This window comes from Varroa destructor, unplaced genomic scaffold (assembly GCF_002443255.2).
Source record: "Varroa destructor unplaced genomic scaffold, Vdes_3.0 BEIS01000004.1, whole genome shotgun sequence".
Classification (NCBI taxonomy): Eukaryota; Metazoa; Arthropoda; class Arachnida; order Mesostigmata; family Varroidae; genus Varroa; species Varroa destructor.
In genome coordinates, this window is record NW_019211457.1 from 14,828,621 (window position 1) to 14,852,673 (window position 24,053).

At 38.7% G+C, this 24,053-nt stretch overlaps 2 protein-coding genes and 1 long non-coding RNA gene across 7 annotated transcripts; 2 read left to right on the forward strand and 1 right to left on the reverse strand.

Moving 5' to 3' along the window:
• The first annotated feature begins 116 nt into the window (after nucleotides 1–116).
• LOC111249154 (uncharacterized) lies at nucleotides 117–16,509 on the forward strand. 5 transcript variants are annotated; one of them, XM_086986269.1, is made up of 7 exons: nucleotides 117–165; nucleotides 1,094–1,167; nucleotides 7,657–7,797; nucleotides 8,110–8,295; nucleotides 8,960–9,206; nucleotides 9,953–10,153; nucleotides 10,511–16,509. In XM_086986269.1, the coding sequence occupies exons 1-7, from the start codon at nucleotides 132–134 to the stop codon at nucleotides 12,268–12,270; spliced, it is 2,643 nt and encodes an 880-aa protein (XP_086842395.1). In that variant the 5' UTR covers nucleotides 117–131; the 3' UTR covers nucleotides 12,271–16,509. The 5 variants fall into 5 exon arrangements, with proteins under 5 accessions (XP_086842395.1, XP_022658379.1, XP_022658380.1 ...); XM_022802644.2 differs by lacking the exons at nucleotides 117–165; nucleotides 1,094–1,167 and adding exons at nucleotides 1,877–2,736; nucleotides 3,387–3,666; XM_022802645.2 differs by lacking the exons at nucleotides 117–165; nucleotides 1,094–1,167 and adding exons at nucleotides 2,743–3,166; nucleotides 3,387–3,666.
• A 656-nt stretch (nucleotides 16,510–17,165) lies between these two features.
• On the reverse strand, nucleotides 17,166–23,454 carry LOC111249155 (uncharacterized). The gene is made up of 5 exons (XM_086986292.1): nucleotides 23,190–23,454; nucleotides 21,772–21,932; nucleotides 20,256–20,361; nucleotides 18,554–18,610; nucleotides 17,166–17,261 (listed from the first exon to the last, which is right to left on the reverse strand). The coding sequence occupies exons 2-5, from the start codon at nucleotides 21,861–21,863 to the stop codon at nucleotides 17,175–17,177; spliced, it is 342 nt and encodes a 113-aa protein (XP_086842418.1). The 5' UTR covers nucleotides 21,864–21,932; nucleotides 23,190–23,454; the 3' UTR covers nucleotides 17,166–17,174.
• On the forward strand, nucleotides 19,318–20,602 carry LOC147755879 (uncharacterized). Its single transcript, XR_015325872.1, has 2 exons — nucleotides 19,318–19,969; nucleotides 20,261–20,602. It is a non-coding gene; the product is annotated as an uncharacterized LOC147755879 (long non-coding RNA).
• Nucleotides 23,455–24,053: the final 599 nt, after the last annotated feature.

The following is a 24,053-nucleotide window of genomic DNA, read 5'->3' on the forward strand; positions in this document are numbered from 1 at the left end:
CGACAGCCATACGGCATCATAACAAACATGTTCATACACGAACGCAAGAGGGCTGAAACCCAGACACGCAACGAATTCTGAGGGCGCTGTGTTGTGTTCCGAGCATTGTCTGCTAAATAGCCACGGCTGCCATGCTCAGCCCCGGGCGTTTCGATAATAAATTGTGTATGTATATATACCTTCAGAATTATCAAAATATCTGTCATCTTTAAGGTGATAAAGGTGCGTTTCACTCGGTGACTTCTTAAAGTGAGATAAGTTAAATTTGTCGGGGTTAGAATTTAAAGTCTATCAATGATTGTAATTCTACATTTTTAATGTACATTTTTTAATTAATTCTTTTTCATTTTCTATTTTCTCTAAATGCATATTTAAAGAGAGGTATGTAATTCTAAATGGAAATGAAAATACGACGAAGTAACAGAAACTTAGATGCGATTACATTTCAGCTGAGATCCTGCAATGATTCTATGATGGAAACCGTTTGTTGGAGTTTCTTTCTGTAGAATTTATTTTCTTTGTGTCATAATACACTTCTAAACTGAATGTATTTTTAAATAAAAAAATGAAAAGCATAATGTGAAAACTTCCAGAAAAAGCTCCAATTTTGCGCAATACTTTCTGTACTGTATAATTAATTATAGATTAGTGAGTGATTGACTAGACAGATAGGTCGCGATTACCGACTCTATATATGGTTTTCAAACGACTTTTCTCAGTACAATACTTTTTTATTTTTATAAAGGCACACATTTCAATTTTTTTTTGAAGATCATGCTCCACTATGACAATAATTACTCAGTTAGATGGGTGGTGCTTAATAACCGAAAAAACCTCCAGCAAATTGCAATCATAGAGTTCGGAAAACAGAATCATTAAATAGTAATTGGTTTTTTTTAGTAATATTAATGTTATTCAAATATCGTTCGTTTAACTAAGTGAGGTTACTGTAGTCTCTATCGTCATCATGGGATTTGGCCATTATAAAAATCTAAAAAACACGAGAAAGTATTACGATACACATATGTAAGAGTTCAGTAGCGTCCCCAGTTTACATGAGGAATCCATTTTAAAACGGACATTTTTTTCATAGTTGTTGGAACCTCTAAGCGTCAGTACCCCCAACAAGGTGCAATCGTGCCTGAGGCCTGGTATAGACCAGTAAGGGTAAGTACTATATACTTTCGGGTCAGTATTTTATCTATTAACAATTAGTAACAAACATTAGAATAAAGTTTATTAAAAAGTTTATTATAAAGTTAGAATTAATTTATTTTCGGGCTCAACTAGCATCTTTAACAGATTGGTACGTGGTTTCCAAGAGACGATGTATACAAATTTGTGGAATTCATAGATACTATGCTATTTTTGGATTTTTTATCTAGATTCGCAGAGTTTGTAATTCAAGCTGGATAAATGTATCGTTGTTTATAATATTTATAGGTGGATTTGTGTACTTATTCATTTTTTAATTAAATTTAACGTTCTATTTGGTCAATTGAAGTAATTCAATTTTAAAGTTCCTAACGCGTTCGGATCTTTGAATAATAGTATATATGCTACAGCTACCTTGGCACCCGTAAATAAGCTCAAACGCACGTTTTTTTTCATGACTTGGGCTTTACAGCTCTAGGATGATGCGTTTTTTATAGTCAGAAGCTAAACGTCGTCCTAGTCGTGATGTCCGCTTAATTTTACCATTTCAATCAGAATTAAGATGAGCTGCAAATACAGTTCTATCTTATCCACTCTCCTGGTCCCTAAATTCACTCGAGTTTAAATGTTTCTGAGCATGTAGGAATTTATGGAGCCCTTCATACAAGTAAAATTTCAAAGAAAATAACAGAAAATATGGTGCGTCATCAACATTAATTTCTTTTTATTTGACTAAACTATTCTTATCGATACAGCTATGATACATGTTTCGGCGAACCTATTAAAAATTTTGCTTGAATTTTAGTATATAATAGGTGTCGATTTTATGATATCGATTTTGCCTTGAAATGAGAGTCGATTTCACTGATATTAGGTAATTGATTACTGATGCACCAAACAAAGCTTTTTGCATCCGTGCCGCTTTTCGTCTCGCCTTACTTCCAAATCTGTTTGTCACCCATTTACTTTTTTTTTTTCTTTCCATCCTTCCTCGGTTTATTACTCGCGTTTTCAGCTTCCAACTTCCTTTATTCCGTAAACGAATACAATAAAAATACTGAGAGTCCTTTCCATTACATTTGTGAAAATCACTTAAGCCTTTGTTAAAGGTAGAGAAAGGAAGTCTTCTCCAGGCAATCCGCTAGACAGTACGTTCGCTCCACTTCATACCACTTCGACCTTAGCGACCTGTTTGCTCAAAATACGCTGACCGGTTAAGGTTGATGGAAGCCTATCTACATTTTCTACTTTCCCACATTTCTACTTTTCGACTTTATCTTTTTTGCTCTTTTTCTTTCATATTAATCTGTGTTATGTAGCAGGTTCCGATATTGTCATAAACATTTTTCTGCCTGTCACCATCTTTAACCAAATCACTGTCATGTCCAGCCAGCTCTAGCTCATGTCTGGGTTTTTGGGCCGGTTTTTGTTTATTACCATCTAGCGTTTGTTGTTCATTTGCCGGACCGCTCTCTCATGTCACAGCACGATTTGCTCTTTGTTGCTACGATTCTCCCTTAATCCAGTCTGTCACAGTCGGTACCACCTATGAAATGGCAGCGGCGTTGACATCGACCTGAGGTGATAACCGCTAGCGCTGTTGGAGCGTCAGCCATTTACTGCGGCCTCCTTCCGCTGTAGTAATTGTATGGTTTCACGGGAGTCAGTCTTCTAGTCCGCACGTCTATTGCTTCTTTAGCCAAGTTCCATATTTCTGGCGTGCACTGGAAAAAGGGTTCCTCTTACGTGTACACCAATCTATTTTATTGTTAGCTACTATTGTTATTGTTGCAGCAGATGATAGGAAAGTCTGTCTTTACAGCTGTAAAATAGTGTTGTCTCCATGTTGAACGTTTCTGCTAACTCGTGTTGCCCGTCCTACCTTTGTCGTCAATCGCTGCAGCAACATTTCTGGAATCGTCTAGGTTCCGGAGTTGCTGTCGTACACAACAAATCTTGTTGCCGCTGGTGATCGGTATAGCACGGCCTGACCGTAACAACTACGACCACGGTTACCTTTCCAGTATTTCCATTGGTTTCCATAAACTTATTAACACATTGAATCATTGAACGACAGTCTTTTGTCGCCCACCTCGAGTTGACTGACATCAAGTATGCAAAAAGGAAAGACAAGTAGATTTTAAAGGCGGGACTCGGCTCAAGGATTGACGCGGAAACTTGTTGCCACTGAGTGTTTGTGTAAGTTCTGTATGTCTGTGTGTTCTGTACAGGATAGCAGGACGTCGCGGATCGTCTTTTGGTTTTTATGCGGGCTGGTAAGGGTAGGTATTTCATGAAACGGGACATAGCCTGCTCTGCGTGATGGCAAACCTAATGTGGAGACTATTGCTGACAATCGCGTTAGTGGCTAGGTTGATCGTTGCTGTGAATGATGAAAATGAGTTGTACAAGAAGTCGAATGATATGAGTAAATATGCCATCTGCACTACGGAAGAAAACCAAGAAATTTATCTTCCGACCTCTAACGCTTCTGCGTATATCAACTGTCAGGTAGGTGAAAACAATTAGTTGTTCCATGACCGTATTTGTGTATCACGTCAAACAACAGTGGTTTCATATTGTTGTTTGTAGAGCAACAATTTATGCAAGAATGCGTACGCGTACGTAACTGCGTGCGATAATTTGTACGAACGGTGACTCCCACAAAGCAGCAAACGCCAAACTTGAGACTTACAAATACGCGCCACATCGCCCTAGAGGATGCTACAGGCATAACATCACGCTGTACCCTGTTGTCAGCAAATGTTTCCTGTTGACATTGCGAAATGTATCATTATGTGTCTTAAGTGGTCGTTCTAACTTGATTTAGCTATGATGGCATTAAGCAGTACCAAGTAGTGGCTATTCGACAAGCATGTCGCCATTTGCATAAAACTATTATGCAATAAAAACTGTTTCATTATATTTTTCGATATTCAAATGATTTGCGCTATCAGCAAGTCCGTTGAAGTAACAGCTTTTGTAACAAAGCTTTTGTAATTATTAAAGACTTTATATTGTCGTAAAAGCGAATACTAATTTTACTCGGCTATTTTGATAATCAGATGCGGAGTCAATAAGCTATCGAATAACGGTGATCCGCCAACAGCTACAATACCCAGCTGTTATAATTTTGTGTAAGTAAGCAATGATAGAACTATGATTACGACTGTTAAATACAAATGTGGCATTGACTCTCGTCCAATCTATGGGAAGATAGGTACTTGTAATATAAGGTAATATAAGAATATATTTCCTAGTTATTTATAGTGATATAGCTGTACTTAGCGTTAGGACAATTCTCTAGAATCTTATTCTATTGAATATACATATACACGCGTTGCCAGCCTTTTGGCACACCTTAAATTAAAAAAAGCTTCTGGTGTTCATCAAAAATGAAGCAACTTTAGATGAACGAGATCGAGTATTGAATTCGACAAAAGAAGGAAAAATTAAAACTCGCTATTACATGTGTATATATATACATACAGCGGACTTGTTCGCCATTGGGCTCCGCCAATTTAATAATTTTACCATTTGCCTGGAATTATCTTTAGTGGAAGTACATTATCTGGCATGAGATTCCCATCTTACAAACCGCATGCGTGCACGCGTATTCAGTTTGGTGCGACGTCAGCGGTTGTAGCCTCTGATAGACGCAACGACTGGCGAATGTAGCGTATTGGATGTCAACTCGCGAAGCATAGTCGACCGACAAGAGCAAAGGTCAAATTAAAATTCGTGTTGCGGGTCAGTACTGGTCTTAGTATTGTGTCGTACGTACATTGTTCGCATATTGATTAGGTGACGGTAATGGTTGTCACAAAGCGTGTAAGTGCACTGTTTTTGATATAGAGATCCTTAGGAAGGCGATGTGAGAATCAATCCAGAGAAATCAGGCAGGACGATTTCGTTCTACATTGCTTTACTGGTACACAGCGACTTAATCGGTGGGAGGAGGTGAAACTTTTTCATAGCCGTACATAAATTTCGGTCAATAAGTATATGACTTAAAACCCTGCGCATTAACTCTATTCTATCAAAACCAAAATGTTAGTGAGTCGCGATGCTGTGCGAGTGCAAATCTTTGCAGAGATATATCAAGGATCAAGTATATGCGCAAGATAATATCTATATCCATATATACGAATACACATTTCGTAAAGTGGGATATTTTAGTTCGAAAGAAACTTAAGGTATGAATATCTTTTTAACGCGGCGTCAAATTACCTTAAGAACGACAGTATCTTAGCCAAATGGAATGATCGATAAACCTACCAAAGAGACTTTTGTAAGTGGCAAAAGATACGGCTACATTACAGCATGTAGACCAAGGCGAGTTGTGTGTTGCTTAGATAAGTATCATGGCTTTGTTCGCCAATAGATCTGCGACGTATATTGTAGTTTGGTGAAAATTGACCTTCAACCTACCTTAGACCTGCCCCCATGTCTACGCTCTGGATAGGTGGCGTGCTGTTCCAGCCGCTTAGCGTTGGCAAACCAACGGGCATTATACTGACTCAACTTTACTTCGATTCGTTCCCTGCATGTTATTTTGTTGAATAAGCTTCTAAGTTATTGAACTGTTGCATTGAGAGTAAGCGACATCGGTAATTCGATAAATACGAGCATCAAATAAAGTTGACGATTTTTATCTATCTATTGATGATTTGATGGATCAAACGTGTCTTAATTGCCGTACAAATATAATAGTATAGTAAGTTGGGGCCCAGCAGTACACTTCTGTCACCAGGTTCATGTCAAATATTGTCATAAACGCATGTAAATAATCAGTTTTCTTAGACACAACAAGAGTAAATAAACTGAAATATACTACCATCAGCCCACGATATGGCGTCACACTTAATCGTAAACCGAACCATACGAATTACGGATAAATTTTCTTGGTTTTCTTTATTTTTGCTATTAGTTTATATTGGAGCCAACTTCGCACAGCCATACCTGTTTTACCTAAATGCAGATATAACTGGAACTCTGCAGTTTAGAAAAGGCTTAGGGTATATAGTATATACACACAAGGCGCCTAGTCGTGTCAAGAATTCATTGATTAATTCTTAAACACTTTCGGACTCTTTTTCGCGAACCTACAGCTTGCGTTGTAGCCTCTAGGAGTCTGACTGTGGCGAATGGGATGGAATTTTATAAATCACAGCCCTATTACCGGCTACATTTGTCAGCGAGGTACGCCGATACTTCTTATGATATTGGGTAACAGCAAAAAATCAACCGGCTTGACAATAACCCTAATGGTTAGTATTATGGGCCCATTTAAAATTCACATTCAAGGGACCAGGGGAGAGTTCATTATATTGGAAGCGCCGAAATGATTAGCTCTTGATTTCCGCGCGATATCTGGCTTGAATTGCTATGTACGTGTATGTTAGCTTTCGTTAAAAATTCGAAATTCGCTCGGTGCCTGTTTCAATTTTTGATTATCTTATCCAACTGAGGATGCTATCAAACTTAGTAGGGTTACTGTACACGAGCAATATCGAATATTAGCAGTGAAATATTAATAAAGGAGAGGAACATATATTAGTTGTTGGCTACTGCAGACAGCTTTTTAATTGGCTAACCTTCTAGTTTAGCGTATATTTCTAAACCTGCTGGCTGGTTGGTCACTTGCGTGGCCGGCGGTGAATTATCAGTCGCCACGGACCATACTTAGAAACATTTCTCTATCAGCAGCACTGCTGATAAGCCCAGCTCGCCGATATGACGATACGTTTGAGGTCCTCCTGATTTTAATTGTTAAATTGAAAAAAAACTTGTAATGAGAATTGCAGGAGTGTATAATGGTTTCATTAATAGACTTTGCTAACTTTATTAATAATTATAATAAGTGACCTACTTAAGGCAGGACAACACCACTCGTGTAGGGATGTGATATCATTGAATTCATCACATGAATGAATCACTGTGAATACCATTAGGTTAGTGCGTAGGTAATGTCCACTATTTTGAACTATTAAATAAAAATTCAGCGTTTGGTGCGAAGTATAGCCGTGAATGAATTAATCAATTCATTCACTCATTGTTCTCACTGTTATTTCCCACAACACTGTTCCATCAAAACGTTCAGGTCTGCTGTCGATGAGCCCGTTCATCGGATTTTTGATTTGTAAAATGAGTGCTTAGCATTTTATTTGCAAGGAGTTGGAAACGGTGACAAGCCGTTGACACAAGGATATGCAAGATGCGGCAGAATCCCCTAGTGAAGCACCTGCAGAGCGACTTTACCGTCCTTTGCAGTGTTTGGTTTGGTCTGCTTAACACATTGTTGCCACGAATGGATCTTTATAAGCTTCTGTTGGTCAGTGTTTTGGGAATTGTTGCCCATGCTAACTTGAGTAGCATATTTGAGAATATTAGATATATTTCAGTACAATTGCAATAGCGAAGTGGTAAATTATATTTTGAAAGTCCATACCTGAATGTACCGCTAATCACATCTAGATTAATGTTTGGATTGGCTTTCAGACTAATTCGAAGTGGCAGAGATTGAACGTGACTGTCACCAGTCAGACAGCCTCTAAGCTATCAATTAAGTTCAATAGTCTCCTGGACTTCGCTTCAAATGACACTTTTGTGGTGTGGGCTCAAGTCCAGAATGTGTTTAAGGTGAGTCATCTGCCGAATTTTCTCAGCGAACTAAAAGCAAAAAAAGCTTATATTTACTACCTGCTTACTTCCTCAATGTGGTGCCATTGTTATCTATGCGTGTTTGTTGATTTATATTTGCCTGGAACCAGAAAGAAAATTAATAATAATAATAACAAAGGCGCCTCACTTTTGTGAGAGTTGTCCCTCACCATACTTAGATATATTTACTTTCTCGCTTTTATTCAAAATTCAATTTGCGGTACACGAAATGTACACGTGTGAAGTTGGATCCTGTCCATTTTAAATTGAACGACGTTCTTCTCTTTTCAGAAAGTTCATGCGGAAAATATTATGTCTAGACGAATTGACACCTGGATGCCTATAGGCACGTCATCTCTTCGAATTGAAATTTCAAATTCAAAAAGGGGAGATGTTTATCTCGAGGTCAAGCAGGCCTGTGGCAATAATGAAATCCTCAAACCAGGACTATCCAGTCCACTAGTACTACCCAGCTCTGTAAGTACTATTCTGCCGAGGGAGGCTGCAACTTGTTGTTGGCATGAGTGGCCTAGCAGAGTTTATCCTTTCATGAATTTCCTGTTTGTTACACGGCAAGCGTTTGTGATTCATGAATGAGTCGAGTTCTCTTGACTTTATCTGTTGTAATAAGAATAAATTGTAACCATTTTATGAGGGCGTTGACTTGATTAATACACCTATAATTAGGCTAAATTAATTAAAGAGCTTGAAGAAAACGCGACTGTAACGCAAGCTAAATAACAATAAGGGGCATAGTAAATCGAAAAGACCCCAGGTTTCTTTTGGCCAGTCGCCTAAATATGCCAGTGCAAGCTCGGGTATGCTAAGAGAGACTTCACTCAAGCACTTCATTTGAAAATAACAATACGGTCGAAGTGTTCTGTATGCATTCAGCTTGGTGTATATGTGTAGTTTCTACAATTATCGTTATGTGCGAGCATCCTAGAAGCCCGTGCGCGATGAAAGACCAAGATTTTACACTATCTAGATGTTTATCTCCTACACAAAAGCAAACTTGCTAGCTTAGCGAAATTTACTATAAATTTGCGAAATCTAATAATATCTATTACTTAATGTATTGCGGCGAACGACACTGACTAAGGCACTAACGATGAATTTTTCAATAATGCTTACGCTATAGGGTGAACTCGGGTCTTTACTACCAGTACCGTGCATCTTCAAGGTCAGTGACCCTGCGGTATACGAGTTCCGCAATCTTACTTTGGCCCAAAAGTCAAGTGTGACGTTTATTGAGGCCGAGCCTAAAGGACCATTTCGGACAAAACCTGATCACGTGATTATTGGTTCAACGAATACCATTGTAAAGTTCGAATTGGACGTCACAGACCCTAATCAGGACATAGACTTATTCATTATTCTTTTGGCTGGTAAGTAAGAAGAAGAACAATTAAAAGTAATTACGACGGTCATCAATCTATTTGCACGTAAATCAAAACATATATGTATATATACCCAAAATATCTCAAATATTTCATATTCGTGATCTAAGTGCACAAGGTGCTTCTCGTGTACTATCAAAATTGCATTTTCTAAAAAACTTAAAAAAGGTGACCTCCATTTCATTGGAGGTCACTATAGGGAGAGATATCTTCCATGAGTTCTATTAAGACAACATGGATTGTTTTCACAGAGGTCCTACAATAGCGGAGGATAAGCCTGCATTACATTGCATCGAGGGTTATGTCGAGACATTTCCTCTTTACTTTACCTCGTTTTTTCAATACATTGAATGTATCTGAGCTCGAACACGTTGGTGTTATATAACCCCCTCGATGTGGGCTAGGAAACCCGAAGACTAATTTTATGAATCGTCTCTATCCATATCTTACAAGCCCATTTTTATTATTACGAAAATGATAATATAGGGCAAACCACAGAGATTTCAATCACAACAGGCTAAATCGCTGAGTAAACGCTAAGCATAACTGAGCCTTGATCTAACTAGAACAACCAATTTTCCAATTATAACTAACGAACTCCCGTCGAGAAGCTTAAAGAAATGTATAGCGTCACTAATCGTTTGTTGCATCCGTATCGTGAAATCCAGTAAAGATTCTTTGTGCTATTATATCTAAATGACGTTGAAGTGTACTTGATTTTTTGCGTAATCAAGGTACAGTGTGCGGACCTAAGAATGCAATTACAGTAGGAAACTCCAGCGTTGATTTTCCTACGTTGCTGGACGCCAAAGCTGGACCCGGACTTGGCATGTGCGTTTGGCTCCTGTGTGCCACCGGCGATAAGAAGATCGAATTGAGCCTAAACAAATTCCAGCGCGAGTATCCCACAGACACTCTCAGTGTTCTCGACTCTGGTGCGTATAAAACGATTTTAGTCAAAGCTAGAGAACTCTTGATAGCATTTGGATAGACTGGACGTCACCACACAATAGTGGACTTAACGAAGAAGCCCATTCGAGCATACAATGATAATTTAAGAATCAAATATACATTTTTTCGATTTCAAATCAAAAACGTTCTTCGGCTTTTAGTCGAACCACATTTGGTATCTCCATTTATATGTGTCTGCACAGACGTCTATTAAGTAGTATCTGACAATCGTAGCTGCAACTCAAGCATTTGTTATTTAAGCAAAATGAATAGTAGTTTTTCCGAACCTATTAAAGGCGATCTCATCTCCTGTTTACTTTAAATGTAATTCACCTCTACAGGTAACCTAGCAGGAAAGCTGCTACTTCAAGTGACCACAACTACGGCAGTTCCCTCAGTCGTTGTTTCTTCCGGAAGCTACCTAATGGTTATTCTAACTTCTATGAACTTCCAGCAAAACAGCAATGGGGTCAGTATATCAGCGTCTTTAATTTCGTCTGGCGGACACCTATCTGGCGAAGGCAACTTGACTTTTGGAAGCAAAAGTGATTACTTCTTGTCCAGTCTTAGCAACCAGTCGATTGCTGTGAGCCTTGCTCCAGTGCAAAATTTGAGCGATGAGAAGACTATTGAAATCTACACCGATTTCACGTCAACTACCCCTCTTGTCAAGTTTGACAAGGATCACCCGCCATTCGATATTAGCTCGCCAGGCTCGGAACTTCACGTAAAAGGGACTGGATTTACAACACCTGAACGTGTCACTTTCAAGACGATTGCACGCGACTCAGGCTGCGTTCGCACCTCGATCGCTGCCCAGCAAGCTAACATGCACCTCAATGGTGACTGCACTGCCACAGGCATCTGGATCATTCGTCCCGACGTTCCTGACTCGAAAAATACAGCTTTGTTTGTCAAGATTTGGCCAAACAATGTCCAATTTGCAAATATCACGCACTTGACTGATACCGGAGGCCAGGTTTCCGTTTCGCAAAGTAGTGACCCGTTCATGTTCGCCTACAATGTACTACATGGAGCTAAGTTGATATTCCAAGCGAATTCGAATTTCAAGATGTCATACATCACGGCAAACTCGAAGGCGCCGATTGAGGTTGTGGCATCGCAGGGTAGTAACTTCACCCTCATGTCACCGTTTTTCCCAGACGTCTACCCGATGGGGGCTATGTTTACGTACGATGTAAGGCTGGGCGACAATCCTGCCGATCAGTACTTGGTCAGCTTCGAGGCAATGGATCTATCGGAGGGTGATACACTGGTGTTTGGAAGTAGCAAAGATAAAGTACAATATAGCGGCAGAAAATTGCCTGCGGACCAATTGCTTTCGAAGGAGAAGTTTACCAATATTTTATTTGAATCAGCGGGCACTAATCAAAGGTTCAATCCAAAGGGCTCGTATGGATTCCGTGTCAATATCGCCCCAACGGCCCCCGACTCGCAGACAATCACCGACGTCACAGCCGCGGGCAAATTCTATACTCTTGATAAGTGCAAAGACCAACGTTGTATCTACATTATCAGCTTGCCTTTAGATAATTCTGCAACTAAGGGCATCGCCATTAATCTGACCGTGACCGTTCCTACTCAAAAGAAGCTAATCGCTGGCGAACTGCTTGTCTGGGACGGAGAATCCACTCTTCGAAGTCCACTGATAGCGCCGGTAGCCAACCTCAGTCAGGGTGGTTATTTCCTCTCGAGTCACCGACAGGTGATCATTAAGTATCAAGGAAGCGAATTGCTAAATATTTCGTTTACCAAAATCTCCTGTGAGTTCGAAACGCCAGTCGATGGCAGCAATGATAACGGTACGTACACGATGTGTAAGACCGAACGGAATTGCATGCTGCCTGGCTGGCGGTGCAACGGAAAGGCTGATTGCTCCGACGGTTCAGACGAGTTTTACTGCAAAGGTCCTCAGCCGATACCACACCAGATCGGATCAAACGGTTGGAAAGCGGCATTCGGAGCGGGTCTACCGCTCGCCGTGCTGTTCACTGTGCTGCTAACCAAGGGCGTGCCTGTGGTATTGCAGCGGTTCCGGGACAGACGTTATCAGCAATTCCATGACCTGGGCGACCACTAGGGAGGCCACGCACAGCAGCAGCAAAGTGATCCAAGAGATATGGCGGTAGGCGCACTCGTCGACAGAAACCAGGACATCAACGCCCAAATGGTGTTCAGGCAGGACGATCCGATTGTTTAGAAAGCTCAAGGATAATTGCACCGTAGGAACAGTTGAGCGATAATGGGCTTGATGCTCTGCGCCGCAGTGCAGGACAGAGGAATAAATAATGGGCCTGGCCTAAAGGTTATTATGGGCATAATAACAATAGGTTACAGACCAATGAGTAGGTTCATATTAATGTAGAAAAACCGTGAAAAAGAGGTCACGTCCGAAGCAAGGGCGTTAAAAAGGGAGTTAAGGGGTGGAAGCAGCAGCGAGCAAGCTAAATTTAAGCGAGACAAGACTGAAGACAATGGTTTAAAGCTTTGGTGAGCGCTAGAAGTTATTAATGGCACATTATTATAATATAAATATTTCACTAAACGATATAGAAAACAATTGTAATAAAAAAAGTGAAAATATAACGAAAAAGTGGAAGACGGTAGACAAAAACAGATTCGGCGAATGCAACTATATTACTAATAACATTACTGCTGCTTAATAGCGAAATGTTTTAGTTTTTGATGATTTTTTTATATTGTTCGCTAAGTACACAAGCTCTACCTAAACGAACGATATTACAAGCGAGAGAGCGGCGACACAACGCACCATATATATTAACTCGTTAACAGTATATATTCTATTCCCAATAACAAAGCGAAACATATTGAAAGTAATATGTTATACATGCACCCGTATATATCAATATTATGATCTGCGCTGGGCTTGTTAACGCTAATCATACAAAAGAGACAAAAAGAACAACGGAAAAAAGATAAAAATTCTAAAAAGTTCCAGAGCAATTAGCATTATACTATATTAGGTGTTTAAAAAAGCTCATTATCTACTCGCAGCGCCGCCAGCTGGTTAGTGTTCCCTATGGCTGAATCAACTCCCGAAAAAACGAAGATAAATCTTACTTTTTGGCTCTTTTCTTTAAGCTTCTTCGGCCAAAAATTTGCAGACGATATTTTACTATAGGTGCATACAATTGACGTTGGAAACGGACGAGAAATCTGCGATTGTTGAACAGTTAGAAGAGCAAGGTCTCGAGTGGTGTGAAAGAAAAGTAAACAAAGGTTGTTGATAACAGCTAGATTACAGTGAATTGGACAAACAAAAAAGAGAATAAAAAAGAAGACCAAGTGCTTGATACCTTTTAAATCAAGCATATCTTAAAGTAAGAGGTGGTAAGGCAAACCATCAAATGACATTAGAGATTATAATGTTTTAGGTTTTTCACATGTCTATGTTTTTCGATGGGTCACCAATGAAACGTGGTATGCTATATAGAGGTGTATGGGGGTCTAAAATGTTTTTATTTGTTTCCCTCACTTTTGAGATATGCTTGATTGCTTCTTTTTGTTGAAACCTCAAGCAAGTTCACCACTACTCAGAAGAAGCGTTGAATCGCATCTGAACAGCAAACCGAAATCGATCTAATGCCTGATTTTAAACAAAAAGATAATATACAGATACGTGTTGAAAAATGTATTGACTTGACCAAGCGTAAAGAAGTTAGGGAAAGTAGACGGTTTTCATGTTGGAACAGCAATTGGTCGCCAACTCTGCGCATCGTAAGTGGCTTACACGAATCCTTTGTCGCAATACAAGAGTACAACTTTAATTTTTAGAAAATTAACGCAGACCGTAATTAAAAGCAAAAGAAGTAATCTTGACAGCTAACGACAAACTGGTGAAAAACACAATCCAGTATGATGTACGATTAAGCACCTCCTGTCGAAAGAATACGGCAGCGCCTGACCTTTTAATTGTGATCATTAGGCTATTCTACGACGATGCTGGGATCCGCTCAATATAGACTTTCGTAAAAAAAATACTAAAAAAAGAAATGGAATTCCACCACTATATGTTTTTCCCATTGACAATTAGAAATTAGTGCGCAGCAGTCGTCCTGTATGCAAGCCCCCTTGAACAATGGATAACGTGCACACTATGAACCCCCAGATGCTTCCCTTGAAAATACGCATATAAACACGTGTATTGCCTGGATATTTTGTGTTGGCAAGCAAAAAACTTATAGACAAGAAAGGACGGTAAATTTCTTTAAACATATTTATACGTAGACAGGGACAATGATATTCAACTATAATATCACTATAAGGAGAGGGGTGATAGTTTGTTTATGGTCTAGGAAAGGCGAAGCAGAAATTGATTCGAAACTAACTCCATCGATGGATTTAGTTAAAACTGATTTGAGCTCGATGCATGCGTTTTCTGCAAGCCGATCTTCCCTATTTCAGACACTGATCCAGCATAGGTATTAAAAAAGAGTATGAAAAGCCTGAGCATGCCAACGTTGTCACGAACCTTATGAACAACCATGTGCTTAGAAATACTACCTTAATATCGATTTATTGTTTAAAAGCAGGTTGGTTATATGACTAAATTTACATTGTATCATGACGACTACAGCAACTTACGAAAATACAGAAATTAATTAATTAAGTAATTGATTGATAGAAGCTCGAATTGAAAATGAGAGCGCAATGTGTGATTCCAATGCCTAAGGCAATTGCTAAAGTCACTACTGCCTTCACTGCTTTTACGTGGAGGTTGTCATACTTCATCTGTTCTAGGAATTCGAAAACTACACGAGCTGAACGCTCCGCACCGATTAGCAGACACTGATTATTAAAACTTCCCTCAACAATTAATGCAAAATGAGTAAACTAGTCATCAGTATCTGCTCGTCTGTATGTCTATGTTTAGCTCAGTCTGGTAGACCTGGCCATGTGATGGTTCCATGATTTTCGTTGTTCGTAATTTCCCCGTGATTTTATATTAAGTTCCTTGTCGTATATGCAATACAGTCACCCGGTAGGAAATAACGAAAGCTATCCCATCGTATATTAAATGGTCTAGCCTAAACGGGAAATGAGCGAATTCAAAACTAGAAAGCCTCCAAATTGTTCTTTCAATTTGGTACTTCCGTCAGCTAGTGCTTCAACTGGTGCCTCGGTGCGTTTATGCCCATTCGCTAATCTAGACCCTTTCACACATGTCCGTAGCTTAAGTGAGCTTAAGTGAGCCTTCTTTGTCGCGTCTCGATGTCCAGATCGAATGTATATCAATGTATCTCTAGCATGCAGCATTGCTTAGCATAGTTGCTGCTTTCTTGAGTTTCGAATGTTAGCTAACACAATCAACTCTTTCTCCCAAATATACAACAAACAGGCCATATGCACACGCATCTATCAGAGTGCACGTACCGGCCGTCACGTATATTTCGAGAGAACTAAGTTGACCTTTCTTGGTGGGGTTGTTCTTGCTTCACCGGTGGGTACATTATTGTCATTGGTTACTCTAACGCTCACCGGATATAAGAATCACGGAGCTGATAATTGTGCGTTATATAAAGCATAGTTATCAGCTCCGTGATCTGTGATAATTTTGGCCCGCAGCTCGTTTATACGGTGCAATGCAGTGGTGCAAATACAGCCAGTCGCTACTTCCCTTATGATGATAACACTTGATAGTGATGCTGAGTACTATTTTCACTGCTTGTTGGTGACTGCACCGTTTGCCCTCTGATTTGCAGAAAATGAAGATGACAGGTACCGAACCGCCCGCGCGTTTGTTGTGTAGGGGCAATCGTTTGAGGAAAGAAACGTGGGTACAAAATTGGATCCTAATTGTCTGCTTCGAGAATATATTCCATTTCAATTTTTTTTACGTATATATAAAACAAGAATTATAGAGGCGCGCCTTTTTTTGCTGGAATTTTCATTATATTTATTAAAGAATCGCTTACATTAGCTGTCGTTACTATGTCGCGGCTGACAATTTTGCGACGTAGTACACCGTCGCTGGGTCCGTGCTCCGATTTTTTAGCTCACTCAGTAAAGCGTAGATTTTGAATGACAGCTGTACTATATGAGACCTGACAAAGTTATTTTGGCTACGTGTTGCAATTGTAGCATTTTCACAGTAGGGGCAAAATCAGTATTATTAAAAATCAGGTTATGCAGAATCATGCTGAACGACAGTAGAGAACACTTAAATTGTGTCCCCACAAAATCATGGTATTTATCTAAAATGGAATATGCGGAATCCTGGCATATTGTTATAGTAAGCTGAGAGAAATAAGTTTGTCGTGTTCAGTTAATAATTAAATAAATTAACTTAGTTTTTTTACATTACTGCATTTTACTACCCTGTACTTTGATAAAACAACAATTTATATATGTATATATATATATGATATATTCAGGTTCAGCATATATATGTATATGCTGAACGTATTTTGATAAGAAGATTTAGTTGGTGTATCAGGTGCTTATTGAGAGTTATATTATAGATAATGATTATTCGACATAAGTTTAGATTAGACTTTGGCTATCACGAATCGGGTTTCACAAAAAGGATAACTATTACTAATATAATATTTCAATCAAACAACTAAATCCAACCTTATTTCGCTACCATATTATGAACAATAAACATTCCGTACATATTAGGTGATCAATGTATGAATGAAGAAAAAAAATTAATTTTCTTTTAAAGTTGAACTGTGTGGTCTACGGTTTACACAAATTACATATCGATGAGCGCAAAATATTAGAACCCTATGGGGTACTAATGTCTATATGTATATAGATGTCTTAAAAATGTATGTACAGTTTGAATGATGTCAACTGCAGTTTTTATTAACAATCATGAATGCTTAATTGCAGAATACTCCACGTAACTATTATTCCTACCGCGGAATTATAGAATTAGAACCATTACTGCTTTAGTGAACACGCTGCTGACAACCGTTTGTCATTGATTCACAAACTTCAACAAGCGTTTATTTTTGTTTAACTGTCGACACATTTTTGTTTAACTGAAGCTTTTGAATGTTTCAGTGTCGTCCCTTTTCTGATATTGACTTTTTTAAAATATTCCTGCAAGAAAATTTCAAAGGTGTAAAGTATAAGAAGCGGGGGTTTTCCAGGACAACCCTTTGGTTGAAATCACCTGTTTGGAACATTCTCTCACGATGCGATGATAATGTCCTATTGGAAATTAAAATCGCCATCTTTCCCAAAGTCTTCCTAAATACATTCTACAACAGGTTCAAATGATTCGCACTGTGTAGTAAAAAAAAAAATATTACTTAATATGAATTTACTTATTGTAAAGTTATATGCTGTTCCTGCTTTAACGTGTGCCCTTAAAGTTAAGCAGTAAGTGCCACTAGATTGACTAAGTACGACAATCGATTTAACTGCAGCTTTATCACTTTAAAAATTTTCCCAAAAAAATATATATCGTATGGTTAGTTTATTCGGATCATCTTTATTAATAGAATGTACCATTGTGTGAATGCAACCTTTATGGTAACGACTTCCTTATAATTTATTCGATATAATAATTCGAATAACGAGTTCGCTGCGATCGACACGACTAGTGCCTAGCTTATAAATCGTCATACTTTCCATATACTTTCCAGTGCTCTTTCGTGGTTGTGTAAGTTCGTTGATCTTCTTGGTGTTTCTGTATGTTGTCTATGAACATTCAGAACAGCTCTATTTATACTGAATTTACCTTTTGTTTCATTAATTATAAGATGTGAAGACGGATCTGCTTGAAACTTCCTTCAATACTGAAGGTGGGCTACGCTTATTTTTTTCCTATAACATTCAAAAGTTCCCGCCCTCTCTTTCTCTCCCTTTCTCTATGTTAAACCAAACGAATCAAAAATCACTAAGGGCATACATTTTTCATATTCATATATTTATCTTTTTCTTCATTTTGCATATGTTTTTCGCATTTTAAGTTGTCAGCACCTTTTTGTTTCAGATTCTAAACGTTCAATAATTTTCCTCAAGCCGTACTCACGTGTTGTCTACCATTTATACACTAAAAGTTGCTTTTGGATCAGGGGCTTAATGACTAAAAGTTTCGAAGATCTATGTCAATTCGTGCACATTTCGCATTGATCTGCACACATTCTATTTAAGTCGTTTAGGTTATTGCCCTTACTCTCTTACTTATGGTTACTTACCATCTATGAGCAGACTCACCTGAACTCCTCGGATCACCAAAATTTGTTAGCGCTAACAGCAGCACCATCATAATCATATAGAATAGCGAGACTAGCTAATTCAGAAAAATTTGTGTACCGCAACAGCGCGAGCTAGAGTTGTCAGTCAGCCCTAGAGTTGATATCGCTTCCGTTGCAGTCAGAACTCACCATTTTCATTACCCGATCAGTGAGGGTTGACTTCCAACGATCCTCTCTGTCGAATTCCTGTAATAAAGTGGGCTACTGGTTAAGCTTCAATCTGAATAAGTTCCTCCGACTAACAACCGAAGACTCTTCAGTACCGCAATGACGTTCATTGTGCTTCAGTAATTTCCCTATCGAGCCTTCCTTCCTATATATATATATATATTAGACGATTCAATCTCACGGTATATATGTAGTACATGGCAAGTCTGATTAAATAATAATACGGAACATATCGTTATGTAGACAGGAACCACCGCGACCCCTTTGTGCTGTGCTTGCATGTAAAAAATTGCTCGTTGAAGTAACTTGAGTGACCCGATACCGACCAAGTAATTAAAGATAGGATTATAATTACTTGAATACTGGTAGGATTTTAATTACTTGTTTATTACATCGACTGCGTTTTTGTTTGGTATTGTGATATATTATGAAGTGCCCGGATCTACCGCCATCAACACTATAGTCCTGTAATGAGGCTTGCAACGTCAGCAAATACGTTATAATTTTTCGATAACGAACGAAACATTAACAACAGAATATCAGAAATCCATATTGAAATCTTGAGCAGTATGACGGGCCTATTTTGGTGCTTGTATCGAAGACAATTACTTTTGCACTTGTTGAAACTTTTTGGCATCGACAGTCTGATTAAGTACTAATTGTAGGCAGTAGAAAGCCTATTTGATATGCGTTCTCTACTGCAAGCGGATTTAGTTATTCATCAATAATTTGCCAACGGCATGCTCTTAGATATAAGGGTGTTCTTTGAAGTAAATTATGTCGATTTTTGGATATGCCTCTGCTTCTCCACAGAGAGCTGGTCTTGAAACAGATAATAGTAGAAATTATAGTAGTTAAATATGACTCGCACTTTCAGCAAAAATTATCCAGATCCAGCAGCGAGGACATAGTTCGTTAAACAAGTTCTAGTCTTGATCTACAGTTGGCCCTGTCTTGGGGGAAATCGGCCTGATGAACTAGCAACGACTTGCCATCTGTATAGGTGATCCGATGTCTGCGGGCGTCACTCTTAGGGACCTTGTTTAAAAGAAACAAAAACTGTGTAGCGTAAAGTTAAAGCAACAGGAAATAATATCGGGAAACATGGATGGAAATCTTGTGACCAAAAAGGCACATAATGAATCGGCGAACAGTTCTGCACTAACAAAAGGTCAGGTAAATTCATAGTTAAAAGAATAGAAAGCATTATGCTCATGTCATGGAAATAATCTAATGGAAAAAAAAAACTTTTATTAACTTAAGACCGTGGAACCATGAATAATAATATCATCTTTCCAAAGTCCGTCATATAGATGTCATTGGCACGACGACAGGAGCACTCGCGCTTGGATTTCTCGGCCAAAGACTGCTGAATAGGTAAACGCTAATTCAGACTTCCATCTAGTAGACAATTCCAATCTGCACCGATAAGATGAATCTTTAAGTTGCTAAAAGCATGTCCATTCTTTTGAGAAAAATAGTGTAACACATGACTCTTCTTCGGATAGCGCTTACCCGACAATAATGCGATTTGTCGGATACGAATTACATTGTACTAGCATACAAAAATATACAGTACAGTGAAGGTTCACTCAAAGTAGTGCAAAAAATTTATGTTAGTATTTGGTTAAACATTTGTCCAAGTTTACCGCGTTTTCCGTACCGCAGTACGCCGCGTGCCGCAGACGATACGGATGCATTCAGAAACGACCGTCCTGACGAAACTTGGTGTCGAATCCTTCAATAGGCCAATGCCTTTCGCCTGAGCTCTATAAAATGCAAAGCAACGGTCAAAAATATTAACAGAAAATAGCTATCACGACGAAACGTTGAAGTTCAAAGACTCGAATAAACACGGAATCGACGATGCTATGGATAAACAAACAGATAATAAAGTCGTTGAGTTGTCTTAGTCTCTCTTCTCAAGAATAGATTCGTGACCTGACCGCAGTTTTTTGAACGATAATGCGGATCTTTTTTAGACTTGTGATTACAATGAAGTATTATCTGCCTGTCGTTGTTATTATTATTATAGGTATTGGGACGTGTCTACCTATATAGTATAAAATAAAAAATATCAATTAGATTAGGAATCCGCGGTAGCTTGATCTGAATTTTCAGGCCTTTTTTTATTATGGACGATACGATCACATAAGAATGTGAGCAGCGTTCTCGCGGCTTACCTAAAGAGCAGTAAATGAGCTCAAAGTTTTGCTTACGCAAGTTTTATGCTACTTTAACAAAAATGAGACAAAAACAATTATTTAGCGCTTCATAATAGCTACATGCATAGTTTTAATTCTACGTTCAGTTTTTCAGTAGTTTGAGAAAATACGCATTGATCTTACGGAACATGAAATTTTTAAGACCACCCAATCGTTCTGAAAAAATAGCGGGTAAAGACTAGTTTAATTTCATCAATAGACTGAGACATAAGCTAATTCTAGAATAATTACCCTATCTTCACCCAGTCAGGAGTAGGTCAAAATTTAGGCGTAAATTCCTGTAATTATCCATACCTTTATAGAACAGTAAGCAAATGCGCCAATTTGATCATTATCAAATTTGCCTAAAGTGGTCTCTGCAATTTGACCTGCGTACACTGCCGCTTTCGATTTCAATGGATATAACCAGATTTAAAGTGGATTTTACCCTGCGATCATTAACAACCCTTTGCTCTACGAGGAAGCATAAACAAGAATTCCAGCCGAAAATGCCTTCCCTTAGATGCGGACCCATCTTATAACAATTACCACAATAGCGCGCTCAAACTCTGTGTATGTATCTGGCGATTGATATGAATACAACTACGCGATGAAAAAAGACCCGGAATATTCGAAATACGTTTCAGTGTGAATTTACCCAAGGGCAGCAGCTGATGGCATCTATCGAATTGATATAATCTGATATAGCTTCATAATCTAAATAAAAACAAGATACCCTCCACCGATCTGACATTGTTAAACCTCCTTCAGCGTCGTGTTCCATTACTACGAGCGTTCGCTGAAAAGTCTCATTTAACAGTACAGTACTATAACGTTAGCTAATAATAATTAGAGGACGCTAGTATACAGGTGCTCCACTAACACGTTAAAAGCGGTGCGCGTTTAGACATTTGGATTCTTCACTGGTTTCGCCACAACTTTTTTTGACAACCTTAAAGGCTCACCAATACTTACGCCGCAATTTCAGGCCGTTGCATATCCCTATTACGATCATCAAAATCACTTTTATTATCCATACCGGTATACCATGTATTGTTAAGTACCATTCGAAGGCTTGCGTAGATGTATATCTACGTCCGTACATAAAGTAGTGTACAAACAAATTGCACCCGTTGCTGGAAAACAAAAAAGAACGAGATTTGACTTCCGTTGACAAACATAGACTTGCGATATATATATATATATATGTGTATATAGCGCTGTACCGCAGAGATGCACACAGCGTAGGGGATTAGCAGGAGATTATCGTTCGGACTTTCTCATTTCCCGCCTTCCGCAAATTTATCGTTAATGGTTGTTGTCTCAGACCGTCTGTGTTCGTATAAACGGTAGCTGGTGTGAAATCAACAGTGCGAACTGGCATTACTGGCAAAAAGTAATATCGGTAGTGTCAAAGATAGACTTTACGGCACAATACCGTTAGAGGTTTATACTTCCAAGTCTACCATGTTTGCAAGGCATGATCTTTAAGAAAAAAACTAATTCGATTGATCCGTGTGATATTGAATGGATATCGAGTGTGATAATTACCTGTGACAAGTGGAAACCTGGTGAATGGTATTAAGGTTTAAGTATGTTTTGATCGAAACAAAAAGACAGGACACTGTTTCGTCAAACGAATTGCACACTATTTATATTTGCCGAATTTATATTTGACAAAAATAAGGCGTATTGGAACTTTAGTTTACTTCAGTTTCATTGATTTTCGGAGTTTTGTTAAGCCTACAACTATAGCAGTTAATTTTAAACAAGTAAAATTTTATGCAAGTTACAGATTCTACTTTTACGTTACGAAATTATATCAATTATCTTCATCTGTATACTTTAATTCGCTATGCTACAGATGCTCGGAAATAGATGCCATTTGATAGCCTCTTCGTTATTTTGTCGGGAACAAGGTATGACGATATTCTTTTTGCACATGTCATCAAAGATGAGGTCCTACAAAGATGCTTTTCTAAAGAAGAACAGTACAACACAAGTGTTTTCTTCCTGTAGTCATTTTGGCACTCGATTTTCCAAACGGGATGAAGACGTTTGAAAAAACAACGGAAATTCGTAAAAAAAATAAGATTGTAAATTTCCGGCAGCTCACGTAGGCCTAGACCAAACACTGGTATGCCGCCAGTTTTTGTTTACTTTTTGCTCTAAATGCTGAGATGTTAATGTGATGTGTTGAGTTCGCAAGTAGATCTTTTTTTTGTTGCTCGTGGTATCTTTGACAATTTTGAAGTTCATCATACAGTTGCGCCCCTTAATGCATCGCTACACGGGAAATGCAAGCTTTGTCAGTGCAATTATACTGACTTTATAACGTACAAGATAAATATTAACGATCGATGCACATAGCTACATAATTTTCTTGGCCATACCTGTTTGTAAGCTCTGGTGAGGCTTACGCAAAAACCGTAGTGTGCCGTCAAATGGCTGCACCTGTAAATATCCTTCGGTGTGAATCAATGGGTAACTTAGCGAATTCACATGTATTCGTCTGTGCGTTGAAAATGTGCCGCGTATGGTTGACTATCACGACACAGCTATTATATTTGACTAAATTAAATGATCCTGGCTGGTCGACTATGGCCAGTGAAATATTTTGGTGGGAAAACCTCAACCAATAACACTACTAAGCAGAATCGATAGTCACCGTGGATACGGTGTTTACGCATCATTGGCAGAAAGAATTGCATTCACTGATATTCTGCCAGCCTCCTTCGTTTCTTTCATTGGACTTCTCCAATTAGATACAGTTTTCCTATATGTGTCCTGGTGTGTACCGCTCATACGAGTCGTACAGAATGAAATCAGCTGAGCCGTGAAGCTCATTGGGGATTAACTTCTGTTACTAATTTACGCCTCACAAACAGCCTTTGTGTTGATTTGTAAAAATTGCATAAACTTAAATATTAATCAATTCTCTGTACTTCATCTAAATGTCTAGTTATACCGCTATGAACAACCAATTTCTCACACTAAGCTTTACAAAAAAAAGGCCTAGGGACAAGCGTATACGTACGATTTATTTGGTCCTGGAAGGGTCCAGCTGCCGTTTGGAGCTAGAGCAGAGGAATCGGACATCAAATTCAGAAGTATTTAGCTTTATAAGACACAGTGACACGTAATGTTTTTCCCCCTGCTGTCGCCCCCACAATTTCAGCCCAGACACAGTTATTTCTCCCGTAATAATAACAACGTTTATTTCGTCGAATTTCTTCCAAACTTGACTTTCGGCTGCC

What these genes read in the sequence shown, in the direction of transcription:
- LOC111249155 (XM_086986292.1), bottom strand. Translation starts at nt 21,863, where the DNA reads ATGGTACTTAACAATACATGGTATACCGGTATGGATAATAAAAGTGAT. An exon ending in GCGGCACGCGGCGTACTGCG is followed by an intron (nt 18,611 to 20,255) that starts GTACGGAAAACG and finishes ACTTTATTACAG; the next exon opens with GAATTCGACAGAGAGGATCG. An exon ending in CTGATCGGGTAATGAAAATG is followed by an intron (nt 17,262 to 18,553) that starts GTGAGTTCTGAC and finishes ATTTTCTTGCAG; the next exon opens with GAATATTTTAAAAAAGTCAA.
- LOC111249154 (XM_022802644.2), top strand. Translation starts at nt 3,478, where the DNA reads ATGGCAAACCTAATGTGGAGACTATTGCTGACAATCGCGTTAGTGGCT. An exon ending in AAGTCCAGAATGTGTTTAAG is followed by an intron (nt 7,798 to 8,109) that starts GTGAGTCATCTG and finishes TTCTCTTTTCAG; the next exon opens with AAAGTTCATGCGGAAAATAT. An exon ending in TCTCAGTGTTCTCGACTCTG is followed by an intron (nt 10,154 to 10,510) that starts GTGCGTATAAAA and finishes TCACCTCTACAG; the next exon opens with GTAACCTAGCAGGAAAGCTG.